The sequence below is a fragment of the Maniola jurtina genome, chromosome 12, assembly GCF_905333055.1.
Source record: "Maniola jurtina chromosome 12, ilManJurt1.1, whole genome shotgun sequence".
In the NCBI taxonomy this organism is placed as follows: domain Eukaryota; kingdom Metazoa; phylum Arthropoda; class Insecta; order Lepidoptera; family Nymphalidae; genus Maniola; species Maniola jurtina.
In genome coordinates, this window is record NC_060040.1 from 12,981,723 (window position 1) to 13,008,816 (window position 27,094).

Sequence of the window (27,094 nt, forward strand, 5' to 3'; positions counted from 1 at the left end):
GAGGCTTAGTGGGTGTCAACGGGACTCGTTGCGTTGTCGGGTACGGAACCCTAAAAACACAGAAACACTTATTTTTTTTTTTTTTTGTGGAATAATGCGCATTTTTTTTAATAATAATAATAATAATAATAAATCTTTATTAAGAGCAACCAGGACTCACTTTGTTAGTAGACAATATTGATGCTTAAAAACTAATGTTAGTAATATAATGTTGTAGTGGAACGAACAATTTACAATTATGGTTGCCTCACCAACACTTGAATCATGTGTTCAAGTATTGGTGAGTCCAACTTATCTGCAAACATGTTCAGGATGCGGTTGGTGCCTGAGCGCAGTCTTGTCAGCAGTGATGATGACTTCTTCCGCATTATGGCAAAGAAGTAATCAGTCCGCTCCTCTGCGAACATACCTGACGCTGAACAAAACCTTAAAGTGACTAGTTTTTTTTTTATGGCTTGTGTTACTTGTATTGTTGACATAATCAGTAATTTGTGTTTAATAAACAAAAAAAAGATACGCACGTGTTCTTCTTACTTATTTTACGCTCTAAAGTATGTAATTAGTACTAACCTGAATTTACAGCCACTGCAAAGTGCAGCAATTGCCTGCCTTCTAAAAATATACCATTCAAAGTTATCCCGGTCGCCACTTGCCACAAATAAACGATAGGCGCTCACTATTTATAAGGCATTCAAGTGAACCGCTCAGCAATTCGCAGTCATTCATTGCAATTAAATCTATAAATGGCGCTCAGATTATATCCCATAATTGGATTCGTTGATCAAGATTCTATATAAATCCGTACGAGCTCTGGGGTCAAGGCTTTTAGAATCAAAGGCTTTAGGATGCTAAACTTTTAAATTTGAAAGTTAGTGTAATGGACTTACCTACCTACTTATTCTCGGAATAGTTTTTTATTCAAATAAACTTTTACAGGTACTTTGAACTGTCAAAAAAATTTACACGGGTTCGGAATGCCATTCTTACCGAGAAGAGCTAGTAAGAAGCTCAGCGGTTGCTTTTTCAAATGTTTCCAAAAGTTTTCCTAGCGCGCTTCTCATTTGAATACCAATCAAACTCAGGCACGTTTAAGAAAGTAATAATAATTCGTGTCTGTTGTTTTCCAGATTTCTGAAAAAACGTGTGGTTTCAAAGAAACTTGTAGGTAATAAAAAGTCGAGGCTTCACCTACGCTGGCACGCGTCAAATGCTACCTACATTTGCTAGCGTCAAACGTAGGTAAAAAAGGCTATGAAACGACTAGGTATCTTTTATTTCAGTCACCCCTAGCGCCTGTGTTTGACCTGATATCGATTTCAGCATCAAACTGAGAGTTTCCTTCCTCACTCTAGTTCACTCTGCCCGGACTCAAAGAGCAAAGCAACTACATAGTAACTTCAATCTTTCTCTCATTGTCATGGCACGAGCGCTCCAGCAATTCAAGAATTGCTCGAGCGGTCTATGGAGGTTTTGGTTGTACGGTCGTTGATCAACGATTAACTACTCTGCAGTCCGTGTTGGTACTGAGGTGTAAGTAAGGATCGCGGGTTCGAATCTTGCGTAGGAATTTAGGCAAAATCTATACTAATGTTATAAAGAGGTATAGTTTGTTTATAGCGGTAATCTCTGTAACTGCTGAACTGATTTTGAAAGTTCTTTCACCAGTGGAAGGTTTCCATAATTATGTTTCCATTATTATTAATTCCATAATTCCTGGGTAACATAGGCTATATTTTATTTTCAAAATAGTTAGAGATCCCTTCTAAAATTGTAATAAGCTACCCGTGCGAAGCCGGGCGAGTAGCTAGTCTTTTAATAATTGCGATCTTTGACATTTACCAGTACTTACCTACGCGCTTTACTTTAGCGAACATACTGTGTTTTATAGAAAATTTTATAGAGTAAGTAGAGATCTTCCTATATAATAAAGTAAGATTTCATGTACTAAAGAAAATCATGTACCGTCCAGCTATTTATTATGTTTATCTACTGTTAATTATACGAACCAATTAGTTATAAGTTTATAACGTTATATAAGTTACGATACTGTACCTAATGTCTCATTTCATCAACACGCTAAGCATTTTGTATTGCATTTTTTCACGAACCATATTCGAGTAATAGCACAGTAAGTATACCTACCTAACTTAGATAGGTTTTATTATGAAAACATAAAACGCTTTCTACCACGATAGGTAGGTATTATGGTGAAGAGAATTGCTTTATCGTCAGCGAAAACGCTGATCGTAATATTATTATTTCCAAAAACACCCTAAAATAACGTCTCCCTATAAGGTATTGTACACATAGATATACAGTGTGTTTTTTTTTTAACTTGGACAGTATGGGTTCCTATGACTTAGGAACCATTTGCTCTTTTTTTATGAAAACAATTTTGGTGGAGTCAATTTTTGGTCAAGCTTGAGTTGTCCATAAAAATCAATGAAATTGACAAAAAAAAAACACACTGTATAGTGTGCTATATATCTATGTAGATACTAATAAGTTCAGAAAAAGTTATTTTGGTAGCCAAAATGGTAGTTTTTCGCTAGAAAATGGAGATTTTCTCTAAATACAGTACGAATCTTCATTCAAGTTGATCTAAATGAGATATATCTATCTATTTATTAGCCTGTTGATCTCTGTATCTAGCATTGACCTTATTGAGGTTTCCACAACCAATAAAATCGATTAAATATTGACAAATTGATAACGAGCGTGCGGCCACATCGTATATTGTCTGTCTGTCCGTCCCTTATTTAGTGCGTCGCGACGCATTTAATTGATTTGCGTTAAATTTTACTGCTTGCAGTCACCAGTCGGTAATGAGTACTTATGTACTTTGTAGAATTGCTTATTGATTTAATAAACATCTCTGTTTATTTATATAAGTACCCACCTAGTCTTCTAGCTTTTGCCCGCGCTTTTGTCTTTAGTTTTTCACAAATTATGCAAGCTTGGAGTGGTTGAGTGGTTATGGGCGGACAATACAGACATACATGCATACTGTATGTATGTATGTTAACATATAACTCTCTTTCGGGCTTCGCCGCCGTCGGATCAAGTCAAATCAAAGTCAAAGTCATTTATTCAAATTGGTTATACTGTTGTACCTACACTTTCTGATTGTCAAACAATGATGAAGTGGTGATAATATTATAATTCATTACGTTAACCTAAAACTAAAGCTACGAAGGTTCCAAACGCACCCAAATCTGAGAAGAGCCCAGATCATAAGGTAGTTTCTAGCTATCAAAATATAAGATTTGGCCAAAGCTAAATAAGGAAAGGGACGCAACAAACTTATTAAAGCGGAAAATAAGGTACCCACTCGCTACAAGTAAATTAATCAAGATTGGATCTCGGACCACATACCTAGGTATATTGCACTGTACGTAGGCCAAATGGTAATCAATGTATATTTTGCAATAGTCGAGCCATTTTAAACCTTATTTATACGTAATAGTGACTAAAAAGTTGAAGGAAATCAACCATTGCGACAGGCAGTTCTCGTGCAAGTCAATGTTTCATACTTATAAACATTATACTGGTTTGGCTGCTTAGTTCACTGCACAGAGTTAGAACGCAAAGTTCTGTACTTTAACTAAAATATTTGCCGGAAAATTTTATTACAAGAATTAAAATAAATAAAAAATACCTACCCCCAATTTTAAATATTCTAACGTCTATGCAACGATTTAAAAACAGTGTTAATAAAATAAGTCTATGTGAAAATTAAAAATAAAATTCGCGCCAAAAATGACATTTACAACTTTAGTGTGACCATGACTTTGTTAAGTTCTGCCTGAAAAGTGACAGTTAAGTTTTATTTAAAAAAACATCGGAATGAATTAAATTTTTTTGAAAGTGCAAAGTTCAAAGGTGACATTATGCCGCAGATTTTCTTCAAAAAAGTGATGGTTGTGCGAGACCGTGGCAATTTCGAGGTAAGTGACTTTCACTTTCGTTGGTCGCTCGCGATCCATAGATTATAAACAAAAATTAAAAAAAACAAACCTTAATGTCTTTGTTTTTTAAAGGTCAACCTAAAAGGTTACACTATTTAAATATTAGGTTCTGTGTAGCCTGGTGTTGGTGGGTAAGTAATAACTGAAATAATTGTGTAGGTACCTATTTTATTTTGAGACTACAATTTGATAAGGAAATGGATGAAGATTTGAATCCCGGGATGGGCGTGGGATGCTTTATATCCCAAAAAAATCGAAGAGTCTCACAAGATTTTAAAAAACCTAATCCGGACGAAGTCGCGGGCAAGTATCTACCTCATAGCTCAGATATATAGCATAGTTACCTACTTACAAAAGCTGACTGAAATATAAAATCTTCCGAGCTTCACCATTTTCAAACGAAAGCCTCTTTCGGCGATTTTCTAAAACAACTATTGGAAGAATGTAACAAAAAAGCTTAAAACTTTTAAAACGTTAAGAAACACGATATTTTATTGTAATTTTTAAGATATTGTACATAATATTATGCTATAATTGTCTACTATATGATGCGCACGACTTCGTCCACGAAGATTTATCTTGGGGATGCAATCTATGCACCCGTTATAAAATCGGTTAAACGCTTTGGGGAAACACATAAAATTCAATGGTTAAACCATAGAGATGGGTGAAACGTATGGATTTTAAAAAGGTAAAGACAAACAGACACAAACAGACAGACAGATTACTTCACACACAGGCTTCTTACAGATTAATCCATGATGTATAAGTGCATCTGCACGGTCTACCATCTCTTACATTTTGCCCCGAGCTTATGTAAATATGGAAGGTAGGTATAACCACTAACCACCTAGACGAACTTCGCGGGCATTATCGACTAATCAAATAAGTACCCAGTCAGAAAGAAAACAAACACCAATAGAAATTCTCAAATACTATCATTGCATTACAAGCAAAAATGTCAATTTAATGAAATGTTGTGAAAGCTATCAATCCATTACATGGGTGCTTTGGTTTTACATAACACCAAACTAACTGGTGCTTTTTACATCCGGGATTTGTTTTGCTTCCGGTCAAATGCCGGTAAAGGTATGGTGAATTAACGAGTCGAGTAACGATTACTTTTTGTACAGTAAATCTAGCAACATGTGTAGTCTAGACTTGCCTTTACATATGTTCAGAAGTTCGATAAACTTTTAAAACACCTAGCGGTTAAGACTTCTGTCTGACTCCTACCGACTAGAAAACTCACGAAATTCCATCCCACCGCTAACGACGGAGCACAAGGGACTTACAACGCCTTGGTACTCCGCCATCGGATGTCCGCCGCAGCAGACCCACCACTGGGACACTACGTCGCTTCAAACACCGTTAGAGGCATTCCGGAACCACAGCACGCCATCAAACCCGAAGACCACACTGTGGACGACGGACCGCCCCGTGTCTATCATCCACAGATCCTCCCGAGAGCTAGGGTTCCCGGAGAAAGCAATTCTCTTTCCACGTTCCCCATCCTCAACATCTCCCATGCCCGTCACCAAACTGGACAGGCCAGAAACCGGTGGGGCAGCCAGTCATTGGATGGGTGATAAAACACTCATCACCAACCACTCAACACAGCCACACCCTCCGCTCCTGGGGCTATGTCCCATGGGTGCGTTACGTCCTCTGAGGCAGTCGTAGTAGGTACCTATTGCAACATCAAATGTTTGCTGTCAATTTCATCAATGGTGTTTTGTTGAAGCTAATTTATTCGTAACAGATTAATCTTTCGAAATAACCAAGCGCACCAATTGAGATCTTTCACGATATCACGCCTATATTAAAGTTTTGTACCTACCTAGTAATTAAATACCTATCAAAATATATCTAAGTACCAAGAAAAAATATATTATTATATCGTAAAACTGTGGTAGTATTGCAGTTTTTAAATATGCCAAGGATTTTCAGACTGTTTCGTAGTATAGCCACGTATAGCTATAGTCGATCATTCATAGAAGCTTTATAATCTAAGAGCTCGTAACATAAATTAGATTGGAATAGAACTCCTGTCCGCGTCCTCCCCTATTTTGAAGTCGAATAAAAATTTGACATATTTTGAATTAGTTTAATTCATCATCATTCAACTTATCAATTTACTAGAGGATGCCCGCGACTTCGTCCGCGTGGATTTAGGTTTTTATAGATCTCCTAGGAACTGTTTGATTTTCCTGGATAAAAAGTTGCCTATGTCAATTACAGGGACGCAAGCTACCTTGGTACCTTTCATACAAATTGGTTAAGTGGATGGGTCTTTAGGAATCCCGCGGAAACGCTTTGATTTTCCGGGATAAAAAGTCGCCTATGTCCGTCCCCGGGATATAAGCTGACACTGTACCAAATTTCGTCAGAATCGGTTAAACTGTTGGGCCGTAAAAAGGTAGCAGACAAACAGACAGACAGACACACTTTCGCATTTATAATATTAAATAGTATGGATCAACCGAGCGATGTACTTTTAGACATAGGTCTTCCACTCACCACGGTCTTGTGCTGCTTGTTCAGCAACTTTTTCGAAGGTGATCAAAAATAAGCTCAGTTGCAACCACTAACATTTAAATGCTTCGTAAGTGGAAGGAGATAATATAAACTCGTCTAGCTTATTTAAACCTTGCAATTAAGCAATTTTATATGTACTTAATATCAAATTTTTCAAATAGCTTGGCCTTAAAGCTAAAACCGCTTTGCGGCGATCGGAGATTGTGTAGCAATATCCTTTATTTCGTATGTCACTAGTATCGCAATTATTACTTAAATAGTATTTAAATGGGAAAATTTAAATAATTTTTAGGAAAACTTTACAGGAAATAGGTTTTTAAAACTTGTTTGAATTTTCTAAATACAGATTGAACTGGGTAATCACTTCCGATGCGATATTTTTTGGTATAAATTGATACACTTTTATCCGTTGTTTCATCACTTGGTTTACGTTCTTGAAAATCCCATGTAACCCATTTGTTTTCCTGTAATTTAAAGTAAATATTGTCTATCTTCAGGAAATTTTTGGTGACAGATAGTGCGTAATTTAGTTGAAATTGGTTAAGTGTGCCGATATTTGAAATTTTTCCTGAATATGAATATAATATGGACGATAGATTTTTTTTAAATACAAGTGTAAATTAAAAATTTATAACACCCCCGACAAGTGAAGTTACAGTAACTAGAAAAGACCGAAAATACCTGATAACTTTCAAACGGCTGAACCGATTTTCTTGGACTATTCCGCGCCTACGATCCAAAGTATCAGAGTTTTCCAAAACATCATTTTCAAATAAATAATTATGTATCAAGGCAACGTCCATCTTGACAGCTTGACATTTGTCAATTGACATAATATTATGAACCTAACGGTTATGTAACCTTCTTTTCTACAAGAAAACTAGAAAAAGAGCTGATAACTCTTAAACGGCTGCACCAATTTTTTTGGATTATAGCTAAGAACACTCTCGATCAAGCCACCTTTCAAACAAAAAAAACTAAATTAAAATCGGTTCATTCGTTTAGGCGCTACGATGCCACAGACAGATACACAGATACACAGATACACAGATACACAGATACACAGACACACAGATACACAGATACTCAGATACACACGTCAAACTTATAACACCCCTCTTTTTGGGTCGGGGGTTAAAAAATAGCGAGCAAACGAGCAAGCCTGATGTTGAGTGATTACCACCGTCTATAAACATTTGCATTTTGCAGCACCAGAGAAACTGCTAATGCGTTGCGGGCTTTTCAGGAATTTGTTGATCTGCCCATTGAATAACCCCGTATTGAAATCTAGTTGTTTGCCTCGACGCCGACGTCACTTGAAAACTCAAGGGCTCTGCTCTATGCCGTTATTCCGGTACCTACATAACTTGTCACCACTTGCCTCCCCTACTACCTGATGCTGTAACCTTTACCACGGTATTCAGTATTTGTACAGAAGCATTTAGAAGCGTTTAGAACTCGCAAGACGTGATCAGTGTCAGTAAAACAAATTTAGTTCGGCACCTCCATTACCATGTACCTGATCTGTGCCTACTACGTCATGTATTCGGCAATTCATCAAGAATAGGAAACATAGTAAATCAGGTGTAACTTGCGAAAGGCAATTAATGTCAGTAAAACAAGCGCAGTTCGGCACCTCCACTAATGCCTGATGCTGTAACGTATACTACGTCATGTGTTCAGTATTTGTCAAGAATAGAAGCATAGAAGTCAGGTGTAACCTGCGAGACGTGATTAATGTCAGTAAAACAAGTGTAGTTCGGTAAAGCGTGAGAAATGGCTTGCGAAACCTCGACCCCGATACTGTATTACCGATCTATCATAGACCTAAGGCTTACTTTTCATGTTTTGTTTCACGCATTCCGTAATAATATTATGTCAAGCACGTAATATATTATATTAAGTAAGTAAAATTCTAATTTTGTTACTATAGCAATTGCTAATAGCAACACTGGTGGAACGACAGCGAACAGTGAGGATATTGAGCGGCGCGCATAGAAAGGGACACTAATTCTAATTAGTGGGAGTGAAAACAGAGGTTTTGTGGAGGGATTGCGATAATAATTATTGAATAGTAGTTAGTACTACTTAAGTACCTAATTACGTGAATAGAGGCCTAACGTACAAAAGTAAATAAAGTGAGATACAGGAAGTACCTGCGTTTCATTGATGCATACGTAACGAATTAGCCAGCTGAAGTGGCAGTGGGCAGGCCACGTCTGCCGCAAAACTGATGGCCGCTGGGGCAGACGTGTTCTGAAGTGGAGATCGTGTATCAGCAAGCGCAGTGTGGGACGACCTCCGACCCGCTGGACTGACGACCTTAAAAGGATAGCGGGAAGTGGGTGGATGAGGAAGGCGGAGAATCGTGTGTGGTGGCGCGCTCTCGGGAAGGCCTATGTCCAGCAGTGGACGCAAACATGCTGATTGATTGACGTAACCTATCAAATCATTGGAACATTGTCCCGAGACTGCCCGGAAGACAAGACAGTGGATGGAGGATTTATGTAAAGGGATCGTGGCGTTTATCACTATGCGGCTTGATTGTTAGCAGCAGTGTTTTTAGCGGGAAATGGTTAGTTGTAAATCAATTTAGGTCCTTGAATAATCATCATTCATCATTCAAGAGACTGTCTAAATAAACTAAAGCCAGATAGCCGATAGCTAGAGGAATGCAAGTTCAATCAATGCCAGTTCCAGAAATTTTCGATAAGTATTATATTAAAAAAATCGTATGTTGTAATTTGTAATCTTCACAGTGTGTTAAAAAACCTTCACTGGTCGTTGTGCTTTTGGATCCGAGAAGGCATCTCCTTTTACAGCAGAATGTCACAGAAGCGGTTGTGCACTGCACTGTTACGCAACGGGGCCGTGCCGCTCTGCTTCACACGCAGACGGATTGATGACAACCGTTCTAAAACAATCAATGCCAACATCCATTCATAGAATTTACCTATTATTTTACTTGCTGATGCCCACGACTTCATCCGCGTGGATTTAGTTTTTTAAAAATCCCTTGGGAACTCTTTGATTTTCCGGAATAAAAAGTTGCCTATGTCAATTCCGGGACGCGAGCTACCTCTGAACAAATTTTCATGTAAATTGGTTTAACGGATGAACCTTAAAGAATCCCGTGGGAACTCCTTGATTTTGCGGGATAAAAAGTAGCCTTTGTCCGTGCCCGGGATATAAGCTAACTCTGTACCAAACATCTAAATCGGTTAAACTGTTGGGCCGAGAAAAGCTAGCAGACAGACAGACAGACACACTTTTGCATTTATAATATTAGTATGGATCAGCCTCTGGTGCTTAACGATTCTACAAAATATGTAAACAAAATTGCAGTTCATAATGTAATGCCATACTTGTAGGATATTTTAAAAACTTAAAATTAAAAAATAAATCGATCAAGTTTTTGTCAGAGTCGCACACGAAGGGTTCCGTACATTGATAATTCTTGCATATTTTCAAAAATTCCGTCTGCTCTTCCACTATGAAGTTCAAAGTGTTATCAAAAGATGGCGTAAGATACGTAAGTCAATGCGCACGCGACTCTTAGGTAGGTATAATTATTATTTAATAATAACCCTTTTTAAAATTCCCAGAATAGCAACGAAAGTAATGACATAACTGTTTCCATTTCTATTCAAATGATATAGGTAGAGATGATTCGTCATTTTCTTGAAAGAAGACGTTATCAACATAGTAAGTCCTTTTCTAATTGTGCTCTTCGACTTTTAACTCTATGTCTATTGGAGTAAGACCTAAAGAATAAGTTAAATTGTTTTTAAAATATGAATTAAAAAGTACTTAAGTTGAAAGGTTGTGAGAAAGGTGAATATTTACGCAATAGGCTAATAACTTGGTTTAGGTATGAAGCGATTAGCGATTTTAAACTTTTTAGCATGAATAGTTTGAGAAATTCGGTACCTTATAAACATTTGAAAATGATATTTTTTAAAGGATCTGTCATCCCGTCTTGTGGAGTTCACGGGTGACCGGAGGTGTGGCAGTTACCTTGGTCAGCATATTAGTCTGGCCATTCAATGAGGTAATGCAGCCAGGGTTCTGGGCACCCTGCCTCGTTACAGTGATTTGGATGAGATCTTCGTTTTATAATTTTTATATTTAAGTATTTTTTGTATTTGTGAATATTGTTATTAATTATTATTATTTCATCATTATTAAAGTAGTTCCATTTTTTTTAAATGATATTGGTTTTGGTGCCATAACAACACTGAAGCTCGTGTATCCTCATCCAAATGCGGAGGTCAGGTGGAAAAAAGTACAATGCCCGGCAAACAATTTGAGAAAATGCGTCAACGCGAAAGAGACTTAAAAAAATTAAGTGTATTTGATGGATCCAATAAAGCGCGAGGAGATTACTATTGCACTCGGAGATCATGTGATAGGTTGATCAGTTACCCCTTGTCCCATTTTCTCCCATTACACCGATTTTTACCCGACTGTGGCAAAGCCAAAAGGAAGGGTTATGATTTTAGCAGTCCATGTATGTATGTAGGTATTTGTTCAAGTTATTTACCGGGCACTGTACCTACAATCTGTACACTACCACCCAGATTAATTAATGTTGTTAATTTTATCAAAATACATACTTTTATCTGCAGTTACGCTTGCATAAAATTCGGATCAAAAATATCTTGTGGTGGGTGTGGGTTCTGGTGGTTTATCGTGATAATACATATTTTTGAGCGAGGAAACTGTTATTTATTTACCTAATTTTTTTTGAGTCTTGCCCGCACCAATAAAAACCAAACATTTATCCTCCATTCAATGTACGTAAGGGGGGTTTCAGGACAATAGTGCGGTCTCCCAGATCTATCCTTCAGTATTTACACGCTTGATCTTCCGCTAATCCTCCCGCTAGTCGCTTATACCTTGCATCGTGTTATGGGAGGTCGAATACTATCACGTTTGGTTATATCAAGTTACTAAAAATACTTCAGATTTCTCTTTCGGCTAGCACTGACAGGTGACTAAACGATTTTTGTATTATGCCTTTTATCAAAACATCAACTGTGTACCTACTTACATAACTTTCCCTTTTGAGGACAGTTATTATATAAATAATATGCGCTTAAGAACGTGATCATCATCATTCATCTGAGGCTTTGCAGCCAACACAGTCAGGTATAAAGATGGCCACATACCTAGTGAACCATAATATTATTATGTAGGTACCTAACTCACGTCTTTTTCTAAATATTATTTATAGTAGGTGCTACCAGAGTCGTGAGTTGTGACTTGTGTGCTTATACTTTCCACTTTCCGTGAACGTGGAAAAATGTATTATACCTAGTTACCAACAACATAAAAATGGATGGTATAGGTCATTAAAGCTATGAAATAATGTTATAATATAATTATACCAACTCGTGACTTGAGATTTTACATTCTGTGACTTGAGCAAGAATCTAAAGCACTTACTCGCTAGTTGCCACACTTGGGCGCTAAGTCACGCCGTGCATTAATCGTACGTGACCTAAGCAATCGTAATATAGGCCTACCTACTTTATAGCTGAATCGTAATATTTTCGATCGCAAACTTCTGTTTTAATTTTTCGTTTGCCTTGACTGTTGTGTGTCGAGCCGACCACTGAATGAAATAAGGCTTTTAAAAGGCCTCTCAAGGAAGTTGCCGTTCACTTAAACGTATAATTTACTAGTTGGTAGATTAAAGAAACAAGAACATTGAATACCAATACTACCTAAGTATAAATAATGACTGTGACTTCGTCCGCGTGGATTAAGGTTTTTCAAATCCCGCGAGAGTTCTTTCATTTTCCGGGATAAAAAGTAGTTTATATCTGTCTTCGGGATGCAACTTGCAAGATATCACTATACTTACTTACAAACCAATTTTACTTCAAATTGATTATAATGGGCCTTGAAAAGGTAACAGACAGACAGGCACACTTTTGCAATTTTATAAGAGTAGTATGGATGAAAAGTACAACTACGCTAGAAGTGGTAGGTATAAATGGTGGTTTCATTCAATTCAGAATCTCAAAAGCATTTATTAACTTTTTTAGAGGGCAATCACGAGTTAAAACACCATTATGCATAATAATAATTGAGGAGCTGGTGGCGAGCAAAACGGTGCAATTGGACGTAAAAAACTTACAGTGGAAGCAAAAAATGAATGAAATTTACAGTAATCCAGGACTCATTTCAGCACATTTTTACCCCTTTTTGCTTGGGAATAAGTTCAAGTTTGCATTCAGTGTTTAAAATCATGAACTTTGGACTCATGTCAGTACAATTTCAGGCCATTCTGGTAAGAAATGATTTCAGATGTGTATTCAGTGGGGTTAAAAAGAAAAAAAAAATTTTGAACAGTAGTTTAACTAGATACCTGGACCGCTTTGTTCGTCAGCAATTATTCCTCCCAAAACCGCAGACCTTGGCTTAGTAACGGAACGAATTGGTCACAAAAACAATCGAGTGAAAGTGATGTTTTCACTTTATTACTTTACAGATTATTATGCGTCAAACATAAAACTTTATTTGCGAAGCATTTACAAATCAAACACTCTCACGTACCATCATCATTAAACTTACACTGGCTCACTACTGAGAACGGGTCTCCTCTCAGAATCGAGTGAATGAGAAATGAGAATGGCCAAATCCTTCTCGATTTTGCCATTAGTATACCACGCTGGCTAAGTGTGGATTGGGAAACAATACATTTACAGCAATATGCCGTCAAAAAATTAGGTAGGTATAAGAGCCATGTTGTGGGTGATTTCGGTTTACATGGAGATAAGAAGTGAGAGATAACTCGGGGGTCTCTACTGTCTATCCAGATTTCAGACCTTTTCAGACCAGAATTCCCTAAATGAATCCAAAAAATCGGTCAAATACGAATTGGATTCGCATACGAAGGGTTCCGTAACATCTTCGTACAGGAAATAATACTTTTATTTTATTTTAATTATCATGGCGGCCATTTTGAAATTTTGTTATCTGTTGTAGCGGCAATAGAAATACACATTCTGTGAAAATTTCAACTCTCTACCTATTAGGTATACTTCATAGCCCTACGGAGGGATGGATGGACGGACAGGCAAACAGCGAAGGCAGGCTTAGCGAATGCGAATGTCATTTGTAACGTTGTAACGTGTTACCTTAAAGACTAAATAAATAATTAAGGCGGAACCCGCGAGCTTCGTTCGCGCCGGTTGGGTTTTCCATGCTTTGAACTGCAGTGCGCACGCGGCTACCGAACCCTACCTACTAGAAACTGGTTTTGCACACGGGCCGCGTCGCGGCCGGACGGCGCTCGCGGACACTCACCACCGGCACGCTGCGCGGGCGGTTGTTCTCTCGTTACACTAAGAAAACTGTTAAACGCACCACACGCCCTAACCTTTGTGACTAAGTGTGCTAGAGTGCTCCTTCAGGACCCGCTGGGGTCCGCTGCATAGGCACTGAGCTCAACGGCCCTCCTTCTACCTGGTGCAACGCTCTAACGCCGAGGAGCTGCCTCTGGAGCACGTCGTTAACCTGCCTGACGGAACCCCAGAAGGCCACGGACTTCCTCCTGGAGCAGGCCAGTCTCGTTTGTCCTAACTCATCTGCAGGGTGCGTGCGGTGGTAAAGACGATTAAAGGCAGGATCGACCCACACCCGGGACTTTTATTTAACTATTCCTGTGACGGCCTACCCCGTCACACATTACAGCACAAAATATGCATGAATCAGGAATAGATAGGTATTAAACAAACCGAGAATCGAAGCTTTTATTAGCTAGGTATGCCAATTCACCACTACGCCATCATGGCCAACTAGTATTAGGCAACTTATTAACATATTCATAAACATAATTAATGAACAGTTTAACATGCTAAAAGAAAGTTAACAAGTTAAATAATGTGAAACATAAAAGATGCGCAATAGTTTACGTAATAAAATAAAAGTACCTATTTACTTAATTTTTTTTAAAGAAATGGCTATAAAGATAAAATCGTGTAGGTAAATTTTTATAAAGTAAAGTACTGGTTTCATATTACTGAACAGAATAAACTGAATAATTGCTTTATTTGATTGGAAATAATAACCGGCTCTTGTATTTGTAGATCCCTAATACCTATTACCATTGGGTAATTTATCTCCGTTTTGACTGAAGGATGTCTAGGTGGAATAGGTACTGCTGTAGTCTACCTATTGCAAGGAGATGGGAGTCTTCCTACACTAACTTTTCCGATGCGGTATCCCTATTAAAACACCACGAGACGTAGACGGTTCTTCAAGCAATACGGTGTAATTGCACGATTTATTTCGTGCAATTACACCGTTTTGTTTGCCAGTTACTTTTTATAGTAGGAGTGAAAACTGAATGAAAGCTTTTAAAGCTCTAGTGTAATGGTTTTGATTGAAATCACGAAGTTTGGACTGAATTGCTGTTCGTGAAAGGCTATTTTTTGAAGGAAATTGAGTTTGGATTTGTATGCAGGGGGTTAAAAATGTCCAGATAAAAAAGAAAACAATGTTTTGTTCAGAAGTGTTACACCGTTTTGTTTTTCAGATTTTCATTTATTTTAATTAGTATTGAATCAGTTGTTTGGGTATAATACGTACTTAGGTGCTACAAATACAATTAAGGTGCCCACGCACTCGAACTGAACTGCAGCTGAACTGCGCGTCGCGGCAGTGCGCTGCACTATATTCTTTCTAGCCCGCGACGCGCGGCAACGCCGCTCTAGTGCGATATGCTCCATACAAAATTATACTAGGTAATAATATTTTGCCGCTCTGTGCTGCGTAGTGCAGTCACGTGCAGTGCTGTTGCAGTTCAGTTCTAGTGCGTACGCACCTTTATTGTAAAGCTTGCTCGTCCGTTATCAAGCCACATCAGGCGTTGTATATCTCTACTCGTATATTAACGCAGTGCTAAAGCTGCCGAAACAGGAAGTCAAACATATAATTATTTTAAAGTATGTTAAATGCCTACCATATAAATGTGAACTAGGCAACTATTTAAATTACAGTAATTTTAACTACAGTTTAGCCTTAGCAAGTTATATAGACTAAGTAGTCAGTAGTGTAAATTATCCAGCATACCTAACGACTGAGTGCGGAAACCACTCAAGTCGCTGGTATCATCTACTTTTACATAAGTACAAGTGTAAATTAAAAATTTATAACAACCCCGACAAGTGAAGGTTACAGTAATTAGAAAAGAGCTTTAGAAGAAAACTTTCAAACGGCAGGACCCATTTTCTTGGATTATAGCTAAGAACACTCTCGATCAAGCCACCTTTCAAACAAAAAAAAACTAAATCAAAATCGGTTCATTAGTTTAGGAGCTACTATCTGTGGCATCACAGACAGATACACACGTCAAACTTATAACACCCCTCTTTTTGGGTCGGGGGTTCATAAAACAGAGAGGAAACGCTACATAGATCAATTTCGCTATGAATGCGAAAACCAGGTCGTATGCGCATCCGTTATCATCTGTTCTGTGATGCAACCTATTGGAAGCGATCACGAATTTCCTAACTGTACAATTACACGCTAAGTACATCTACAATCACATCTAACGATTGACTATATGTAGAGTCTACTGACCAGCTCTACCTTCCCATTTGACATAGTTTACTCCGGTGCTTCTTCTGCTTCAAGTTGCCTTCAAACTACGGAAATATAATATAATATATAAATATCGCTCACCCTACTTTGTACTGTGAACAGTGACATTTTAAAGTAGGGTGAGCGATATTTATATATTATCTTATATTTCCGTAGTTTGAAGGCAACTTTAGGTATTTTGGCTTTAAAGCCCAAGTAAAGAGGTCTCGGAATAACCAAACCAAATAAGTGATGTATGGGCCAGACAGCATAGCACAACTTTTAAAAAGTAAACGTTTTCTCTTTATTCCTTTTCTTTCTATTTCTAAAAAGCGGTTAACTGCAAAAAGTAGTTTTTGAGTTGTTAACAAAAACAAGGGAATTCAGAAAATGTTATGTCTCTAAAAAGTTTTCAATGAATGTTCTGGATTCCTTCCATATTTCAACAAATTAACATAACACAAAACAATAACAGCTATATTATAAACCTGTCTCTTGAATCACTCTATCTATTGATGAAAACCGCATTAAAATCCGTTGTGTATAGTTTAAAATATCTTAGCGTACAGACAGACGGCTTGAAGCGACTTTGTTTTATACTATGTAGAGATTTGACCAATTGGATAGTTTTCGTATTTTTCCAGAAGTTTTCCGGGATTTTATAACGTAATAATAGATCATATAATTCATAAGCATAGGATAAAATACCAGCAAGGTACTTATTAGATAAATTTTAATGGAGGTACTTGTAAGAAAACGTGTTAGCGTCGAGCAGTTGGCCTTCCTCGTGCTTTGAAGTCGGTTAAAAATGAAAGGAATTCTGCTGTATTTCTGTCAATGCGATCAACTACTTCCAAGAAGTGGTGGCCTAGAATGCTTATGTATTAGTTAAGTTATAGAATAATCAATGTAACCGGATCCGTTAGTTTTCCATACCTAGGTGCCATGCCTACCGCAGGCGGTCTGAAGTTCAGTACCTGGAATAAGATTTAAAAAAGTAGTAGGTATAAGATTAAGGTACAATTAACGTTGATTTGAAAATTTACGCTCAGAGCTGAAGGGTTACATACCGCTATTAATAATGACCAGCTGTCAACTGCTTTTGTGGTAGGCTTCTTCTCAGATCCGAAAGCATTTAAAACCCACCTTGCTTTTTTAAGTTTACGAAAATAGTTCGTAATAATTTGGGTTTTGCAAAGTTACTTACCGGCTTCTGTCAGTAGAATTTTCTTTCCGATCCAGCAGTGGTAGACTTAGCATAATCATCACAAGTTACTTACTTAATTGTATAAACTAATAAAGAAAAAATTTGAGTTACCACTTACCACCATCACCTCACTAATGCAAAAAATATTTTTTGAAACTTCAAGAAAAATTAAATACGTGAAAGCAATTGCTTATATTTTGACTCTTGTAGGTATGTATAGAGTACTAACCAACTGGCTGACAGAGATCAACACCATCATCGCAGATTACAAGTGAAAGTGGAACGCAAAACTCTAAACTCTGAAGTTTAGACCGTTGGCTGTATGTAGTATTTATGCTTTAGTTAGGCTTATGGCTTCGGGTGCAAGAAAACTGGTCCCTTAAAGGAAGCTTTGGTGTTATTAGAAAGTGATATTTGGATCGAGTTGCCAAGTAAAGCTAATTTACTCATGGCTAGTCGTTTAAGAAACTGACCGCAGATTTTCACTTGAATTATCGCGATCAGGGAGTTTTTTCTTTGGTTTTTCACGACTGACCAAAATAGGAGTATAAATTATAACATTTACAAAGTTCATGTAGGTATGTGACTTTCTTTATTCCAGCATAACTTCTTAATGTCTGAACAGATTAGGATGTATGATGTATCATTAGAATCCTTACAAGTGAAACTGATTACAATTTTTTTGAAAAACTTAATAATGGCAACTGTATGGCACTATATTCAAATGTGAAAACATTTAAATACTAGCTGATGCCCGCAGCTTCGCCCGCGTGGATTGTTCAGATCCCCTGCAGCATCAGGATTGAGGAGTTGGACTCCAAATTTTTTATGAAACAATGTCGCAAAGTTCCTCTATCGATTAAAAAAGAAATGACGCAAATCGGTTCGGAAATCTCGGAGATTTCGGTGTACATAGGTAGAAAAACACAACTCCCTTTTTGAAAGTCGGTTAAAAAAGTAGCCTATGTTACTCCCTGGTCAATTCTCTACTTGTCTGTGAAAATCCCGTCAAAATCGGTTCAGCCGTTCCCAAGATTAGCCTTTTCAAACAGACAGACAGACAGACACTCCAATTTTATTTATTAGTATAGATTAGAGCTTCTTGTTGTAAATATGTACATATAATACGAATCAAATAAAGAGGCTTTTGTAAAAGGTTTCTTCGTGCACTTACACAACGCCTACTTGAGTTATAAGAATTTTTCGAGGTTTAGAGTTTGAGTTCTCCCAACCTTCGCAGCATCTGAATACAGGGATCATTGCAAAAATCTCAGTTCTCCAGTTACCGACCTGATTGCCTATAAAAATAATAGCAGCCTCTCATATGCATTTCCTACAGCCTGGCTATAATCTCCGTTGCAAACTGCCTTGAAAATTACCTCTCAGTGTTTCTTTGGGCGCCATCGAAGCGCGTCGTTTTGTCTGTTTGCGTGCCGCCATTTTAAAAAAGTTTTCTACGTCATTTTACGTACCGAAAACACGTTCAAAAATTTTCGAAACCGTGACGAGAGAAAAATTAACGAAAATTGTATTTGGTGATAGTTTTTGTGTGTTGTTGTTAGTGTTTTCTTTTCTTTTGAGGATTGTTGATTCTTGATGGCCGCAGTTTGAGTCAAACAATGAGGTACTTACCTAAGGTTTTTGATTGTTTTGTGGAAATTATTTCGGATGTACATAGAATATACTTAATTATAACTTTGCTTATAAGTAATTAAGTTATGTAAATTACGGTAGCGGTTTGAATCCACAGTAATCACGTGCTGGGTATTTATTATACCACATGGCTTAGTTGTGTCTCTTTGTATTTCTACATAAGACAAAAGTTCTATTTCATCATCATCATCGTCACCCTATAGACGTCCAAAGTCCCTTCTTTAGGGACTTCAACACGCCGCTATCTTGCGCCGCCTGAATCCAGCGGCTCCCTGCAACTCTTTGATTTCGTCTGTTTCAACCCAGTGGTGAGGTCTTCTAACGGTGCGCTTTGCGGTTGCCTTTCTAGCGCCTTTGGGACCCTCTTCTTCTTGACAAATCAAAGTAATCTTTATTTACTTTGTCATAAAGGCTCAACCAGACTCGCCAAGTGCGCGCGTACATATAGAGTGCTCTCCAGGTCGCCTGAGAGCATGATTGAGAGCACCAAAGCTCAATGGCGAGCACTCTTAATAAATTTCTTTGTGATTTGTTTTCGATAGGTACCTACCTATGCCAATTTCAACCGCAAGACATGCCCTCAGTAGTCGGCTGGTGATAAGTGGACACTTGAGATAATGTTGATGAAACAGGGAGGTAGGTTTGATTAGCTCAGTTGTTCACACTTTCTCTGTTAAACCATCGCTATCGTCTGTGAACATCCACTGTTGGACATAGGCCTTCTCTATAGAGCGCCACCACACCCGGCCTCAGCCTTCCTCATCCAGCCACTTCCCGCCAGCCTCTTTAAAACGTCGATCCATCGTGCTGCCAGAGGGCGTTCCACACTACGCTTGCTTTACATGGTCTCCACTCAAGACTTTCCGGCTCCAACAGCCATCGCCTCTACGACAAGCATGGCCTGTCCACTGCCACTTCAGCCTGCTAATGGTTTGAGCTATGTCAGTGGCCTTGGTTCTTGGTTACAATAAGTCGATATTTATCCAGTTTTGTTGTACCTAATGCCAATTGTGTATTGTTCATTGAATGAGCATTGTTTTCTGAACATATCGTTTGATATCGCGCTTTAAACTAAATATAGGTAATAGGTATGTACATGTATCACTTCGTGTTCTTATGGTTTTCCTCAAAACTCAGTCGTATAGTGGTGACTAGGTGATGCCCGCGTCTTCGTCCGCACGAATTTAGGTTTTATAAAGATCCCGAAAGAACGCTCCGGTATATTATATCCGGTATAAAAAGTATCTGTATCCGTCGCAGAATGCAAGCTATCTCTTTACCAAACCGGACGCATCTCTAATTTTTCGGAGTTACCTACCTAAATACAGTAGGTATGTGCGTTCACAGACCTGTGTGCAGTTTAACTTTTAAGCAATTAATTAATATCACATAAGTATTTTAACCACTTTAACGGTGAAAGAAAACATCGTGAGGAAACCTGCATGCCTGAGAGTTCTCCATTACATAAGCTGTGTGTCTGCCAATTCATATTTAGCTGGTGGGCTATGGGCTATGGTCCACCTAACCCTTTTCATTCTGAGAGACCTGTACTCAGGTAGTGGGCCGACGATCAAGTGATGATGAATATTATACAAATTGGTCTCGAGTTTATAGTGCTAGAGGTACTAGAATGGCGACCTCGAACCGGAAAGCGCAGCGTTGGAAGACCCCCCACTAGGTGGATGGGGGACATCAAGCGAGTCGGGAACCGCTGGATTCAGGCGGCGCAAGACTGTGGCGTGTGGAAGTTCCTAGAAGAGACATCCCAGTAGTTGACATCTATCGGTTGATAATGATGATGATGATGAATTTATACCTAGTAGAAGATCACACTAATATTATAAAGGCGAAAGTTTGTATATATGTGTGTGTGTGTGTGTGTGTGTGTGTGTGTATGTTTGTTACTCCTTCACGCAAAAACTACTGGACGGATTGGGCTGAAATTTAGAATGGAGATAGATTATACCCTGGATTAGCACATAGGCTACTTTTTATCCCGGAAAATCAAAGAGTTCCCACGGATTTCGAAAAACCTAAATCCACGCGGACGAAGTCGCGGGTGTAAGCTAGTAATAATATAAGCTATTATGGCGAGTTAGGTCTTCCACGTGCAATAATCCGCCGTTTGCGCAGGCTCTAACATTCTTTAATAAAATAACAGAGGCCTTGAATTATTTTGACTGTATTGACGATTTTATCAAGAAGGTAGTTTTTATGTGACCTAGAAATCTACGATATTCAACGTAGACAAACGCAATCAACTTACTGCTTACCTAAGTACCTACTTGTTGTCCTTCACACAATCCATTCGTATTTATTTTATGGTTCATGAGCTCTTTAAAGTAAGTTACTTTACCTACTATGATATAAAGAGGTAAGGGTTTAATAAAATATGCCATACCCTTTCCATGTTAGCCCGCTTCCATCTTAGACTGCATCATCACTTAACACCAGGTGATGAGATCGCAGTCAAGGGCTAACTTGGTTCTGATTAAATTATGTATTTATTATGCTACTAGAGCTGATGCCCGTGACTTCATCCGTGTGGATTTTAGGCCTTCACCGTTAAAGCAAGTGAGAAAAGTTAGGAATGCTTGCCAGGGATGGAAGCCCCGGCCTCTCGAATAGAAGACCGACTATCACCGCTTTATAGGGTTCCGCACCTCTAAAGGAAAAAAGGAAACCTTATGGGATAACTTTGTTGTCTCTATTTCTGTCCGTCTCTCGTGTCCTATAGGGTACTTCCCGTTGACCTACATTTATGAAATTTAGCAGGTGGGAAAGTAGGTACGCACAAGTAAAGAAAAAATCCGATAACCGTGAATTTGTGGTTACATCACAAAAAAAAATTAAAATGTGTTCACGAAAAAATAATTTACTAAATCACACTTGCAGTGTTCTACTTAAAAGTGTTAGGTATTACTTGTAAAATAGTACGGAACCCTCCACGTGCAAGTCCAACTCGCACTTGACCGGTTTTTTTATTCGAAAAGTAAAGTAAAATAACAGTCAATAATTTTGCATAATCGAATCGGTTATCGCACCGGGCGGCGCGGTGTTGCACCCCATTAATTTGCATTGATCAACATCTAAACTTACGGCGCGCTTTCTTTCCGGGTGAGCCGTGGTTTCCTGAAATACTGAACTATTATGACACGTTATATTACGTGGCAACGTCTGTTTTGCTATTTGAATTAATTTTCTACTTTACCTTGCTTCTATAAAAAAAAACTACTTACACTTACACTTACACTTTAGGATGAGCAAGAGAGCAAAGCGCTACTTTTCGCCTGAGCACAAGTTCCTACGCTATAAAGGGCAAATCCGCCCATATAACAGATTATTACTTGTGGTATTGCTTAGCCTTAGCACCCCAGCATCAACTTAGGTACATTACTAGTTGGTGCCTGTGACTACGCCCAACCTCGTGGGAACTCTTTAATTTCCCGTAATAAAAAGTAGCATAATATGTCACTCTCCAGGTCTTTAACTATAAGTACATTTGCAATAATCACGTCGATACTTTGCTCCATTGGTACGTGCTTGAAAGACAAACCAACAAACTAACAAACCGATAAACTAATTAACAAACTCACATTCGCATTTATAATATGGATAGTGATGGGTACTGATAGCAAAAAGATCTTATGTCCCGTCTCTAAGATGCAAGCTATCCCTATGCTCGTCATATTATGTCAACAACCGGTTCATCGGTTGAACCCTTTAAATCTTTGGTTGAAACCAAAAAGGTGAGATAGACAGACATACTTCCGTGTAAAAATATAGATCAACATCGACGTTTCAATTCAAATACCGTACAAATTCCGACCGAACAATGGAAAATGCTCTATTACCATTCCACATTACATCAACCCGTATAGAAATCTGATTTTCGTCATACGTTGTTGCGTTTGTTGGTAAACGTGACAACATTGTTGTGCAGTAAGCTACAGTAAGACATGTGGTCAAAATAATATAATAATAGATAATAATATATATCCCCACGCTCCAGGCACTATACCCAGAGTCATAAAATTTAAATCCCGCCGGTTCTAAAATTTTTGATACCTATGTATTTATAAACTTAAAAATCGTTCCCAGCACTAATCCATACAAACGTAGTTAGGTTCTCATTTGAATTATACATTAACCAATCATACAAGATCGAAAAAGGAAAAAAATTGAAGAAAATACCTATCTCTGTGTCTTCCGAGAAATTCAAAGATAACACGAATCAAATTGAAAGATGCCGAGCGAATATTGGTTCCTCCCAGGTTATTTACGTACAAATTTACAGTTGGTACCGTAATATTCCAATTCTAATTATTTTTTGACAATGCAACTAAAGATAGGTACGCGTGTTTACTCATGATACGATTCGATATCGGATTGCATCGGTTCAGATATCGGATAAACATGCGGCCTACTTTGGCTACCCGTAGGTACGAATCGCCGTACCTAGTTGGTTCATATTTATGAAAACATCCAACAACAATTTTACAGCAACGATAAATTATAATTTCTCATTACTGTGAAATTAGTGTATCAAAAATAAAAGGCGTAAAAATTAGCATGTAGAATCTAAATTATTGCAGATTTTTTATTTAAAAATCACAGAGCCATACCCATGTTTTTCATATTGCTTTTTTCGCCAATTTAAATAATTGAGAATTTCCTTATTAAGATTTCTATGGATCTATAATACCTTCCTACAACCTTGGAACAACAAAAAATACGACCTAGAGCCACTAGAGCAGTCCAAAGCGGAATGCCGACGATTCAAAATAGCATCTATTACCCATACAATGCTCGACAATGCACGTCAATCATTGAGACAAAGAGGCTGTAAGTAGGTAATTCGTAACGATAACCCACGGATGACTTTGAATTAATTTTCTTCTTTACCTTGCTTATAATATAAAGAAGACTAGTGGCGGATTAGGACACTGAAAAAAATGAATTTACTGAACAGTTTAGCTATTTTTCATTTAGCTAAACTCTAGGCGGCATCTACTAAAGTTTAGCTAAATGAAAAATAGCTAAACTGTTCAGTAAATTCATTTTTTTCAGTGTCCTAATCCGCCACTAGTCTTCTTTATATTATAAGCAAGGTAGCTAAACTTTAGTAGTTGCCGCCTAAAGTTTAGCTTAATCAACAAAATAATTTGGTTACTAGTAGCTCATTAATAAGTATAGTAAAACATTTGTTCAGTTAATAAGTACAAAATTTTCGGTAATATTCTACTCTAAATGCATTTTTACATAACTGTTCGGCTATTATAGCTAACCGATTAGCTATAAGTGATGAACATAACAACAAAGCAAAGCACTACTTTGACCACAGGTTTCTACTCTATAAAGCTCAAGTCCATGCAACCATATTACAGAGTATTGCTTTCACCTTTGAGCCTGAGCACTCCAGTATCAACTTCTTCCATTGACTGGTTTCCATAGAATAATAACCGTTGGCTGGTTTGGAAAGGGAGCTGCTAAGTTGCTTTGTGCCCAGATCCCAGCTCATTAGAAAGTCTAAGAACACCGCAGAGGTAAGTTTCGTTGCGAATTCGACTACAGAACCGGGAGTATTCTGAGGAGTTGCTCGACTTTATTTCTCGACACCTTTCCTTTTCTACCACCACACCGGACGCTAGCTAAAGCTATTTCACCTTTACCACTACTTAGGTGCCTGGTGTACTTCGACCATCCGTTGTTCATCATTTTACCACGCACATGCAAATTGTGGTGATTCCACTAGATTTCATTTCAACGTGGAATTATTCAAGCGACAAATCAATAAAATCCTGAAAAGCCGATAACGCATTAGCGGTTGCTCTGGTGTTGCAAATGTTCATGGGTGACTGTAATCTTAATTTAACATCAGATAACCTTCTTGTTTTTTTTGTTTCACTATTTAGTTAGATTATGTTAAAAAACAACAAAAAATGAAGAGCTTCTGTGCAAAGTTAACCCTTGGTGATATTATGTGATGATGTGGCCTACGACGGAAGCAAGAACTTGAAAGGGAATGGAAATTACTAGATACGTGATACCTAGTCATGCAATTATGAGGGAAACCAAAGGACGAACTAAAACACAACAAGTGTAAATTAAAAATTTATAACACCCCCGACAAGTGAAGGTTACAGTAACTACAAAAGAGCTGATAACTTTCAAACGGCTGAACCGATTTTCTTGATTTATAGCTAAGAACAATCTCGATCAAGCCACCTTTCAAACAAAAAAACTAAATTAAAATCGGTTCATTAGTTTAGGAGCTACGATGCCACAGACAGATACATAGATACACACGTCAAACTTATAACACCCCTCTTTTTGGGTCGGGGGTTAAAAACACATAACTGCTTAAAACCATTCTTCATTCTATTATACCGTCTCGATTCCCATTCCCCATTGCATCTACGAGTATTTTTGATAGGCTTGTTATTTCCAATTAGGGAGATACGGACATCCTTCACATTAAAGAGATCAATGGTAAAGATAAAAGTACAACAAGAAACAACCATTAAAATACACTTTAAAAGATATTTAACATTCATCCAAAAATAGGTATCACAGCTTACAGAATAGGTACCAAATCTGCTTGCCTTGGTATGTATTTCGGTTTAAGTGGTACTTTTCTGTTTTCATCTGATGGATGTATTTTGGAATGGTAATAAATTAGTCTGATTTAAATTTAGTTTGAATGAGTGATGTTCATTGTGTTTTATCCAGAGATAAGTAGTTAATTTTTTTTTAATTTATTTAATCAAAAAAAAAAATTCACAAGAAACTATAATATTATTGCTCGCCAAACTGGTGTGCCAGTTTGTTGGCGAGGTGGCGCTCTTATTTTAACTTATATAACTAACTTACACATTACATTACACCTTAATCTATACTTATAATAAACTATACTACGTCTAAATATTTATTTAAACCTACCTACTCCGTTAGGGAGTCCCTAAGTAGGTGTTTCTTTAACCTCTTCTTAAGGACTCCCTCACTGAGCCCATCGCTGTCCTTCTCAGCCCAGCCGATTACATTATATAATTTGGGTACTATATATGCGCTTATTCTTTTGCCATAGTAGTTATAGATTTTTGGCATTGAGAATCTCACCTTCCTATTTATTCTAGGATTATCCCTCATTTTAACCTTTTTTTTATAAATAGTTGAGAAAAAATTATTTTTTACTATTAAATATTCTACTTTTTTGTTGATAGGTATTTGTAAGTCTTTAAAAATACTGTCATATTGTCCTTTGTATTTTTTTTTCTCTTTTTTTCCTAAAATATGTTTTAAAAGTCTAATTTGTATTTTTTTAATTTCTGTGAGATAGGTACTAAATGTTCTGCCATAAATACTCAAGCCATAACTAATTACTGAGTCTCCTAACGCATAGTATACTACTAGTTTTGTATGTTTACTTAAAACTCGGTCTAGGTGATAAAATTTTCCCAATATTGACCTTAGCTTGTTGCACACAGCTCCTATGTGAGATTTCCAATTAAAATTTTGATCTATGATCAAACCTAGGTACTTATAATTATCTACATATTGTATATCTTTATACTGAACCATTTTAGCCCGTCTGTTGTATGGCGAGTATATATGCATGCATTTCGTCTTTTCCATATTAATAATTATACCATTATCATGCGCCCATTTAATCACATTTTCAAAGTCTGACTGGATATGATCGCGCGCCTCCCTCACGTCCTTTGACGCGTACAGCAGACACATGTCGTCAGCATACATATATACTCGACATTTTTTAATCACATTTACTACACTATTAACGAGCATCAGGTAACCCACTGGCCCGTATATTGAGCCAGTCGGTACTCCCAGGGTTACGTGCCACTCGTCTAATAGAAATGGGGTTTGCTATTATTTGTGGCAAATAGCCCATAAGATGGACAGACCAAGTAAAAGCTGATGTGGATGCCCCCTTATTTGAGTGCACGAGGAAGAGGTGTGTGGAATGTTTTAATACGCTAAGTGCATTGATATTATCTAGTTCCGCGGCAAAATGGGGTTGTCTGTTACAAGTGTACCCAAGTACGGAACCCTCGGTGCGCGAGTCTGACTCGCACTTGGCCGGTTTTTTAAACTATAGGGCACTACTTGAATG

The 27,094-nt window shown here is 37.7% G+C and overlaps 1 protein-coding gene across 4 annotated transcripts in view; it reads left to right on the forward strand.

Moving 5' to 3' along the window:
* The window catches only part of LOC123870224, a 100,181-nt gene that overhangs the window by 1,908 nt on the left and 71,179 nt on the right, over window positions 1-27,094 (forward strand). The window contains exon 1 of one of the 4 annotated variants that reach the window (XM_045913439.1): window positions 3,563-3,947. The exons of 2 other annotated variants lie outside the window; for them this stretch is intronic. In XM_045913439.1, the coding sequence (XP_045769395.1) occupies window positions 3,891-3,947 (57 nt within the window). In that variant the 5' untranslated portion in view covers window positions 3,563-3,890. Of the gene's footprint in view, window positions 1-3,562; window positions 3,948-18,711; window positions 18,932-27,094 lie in introns of those variants that run through there. One more of the 4 variants, XM_045913442.1, reaches the window with a different exon arrangement.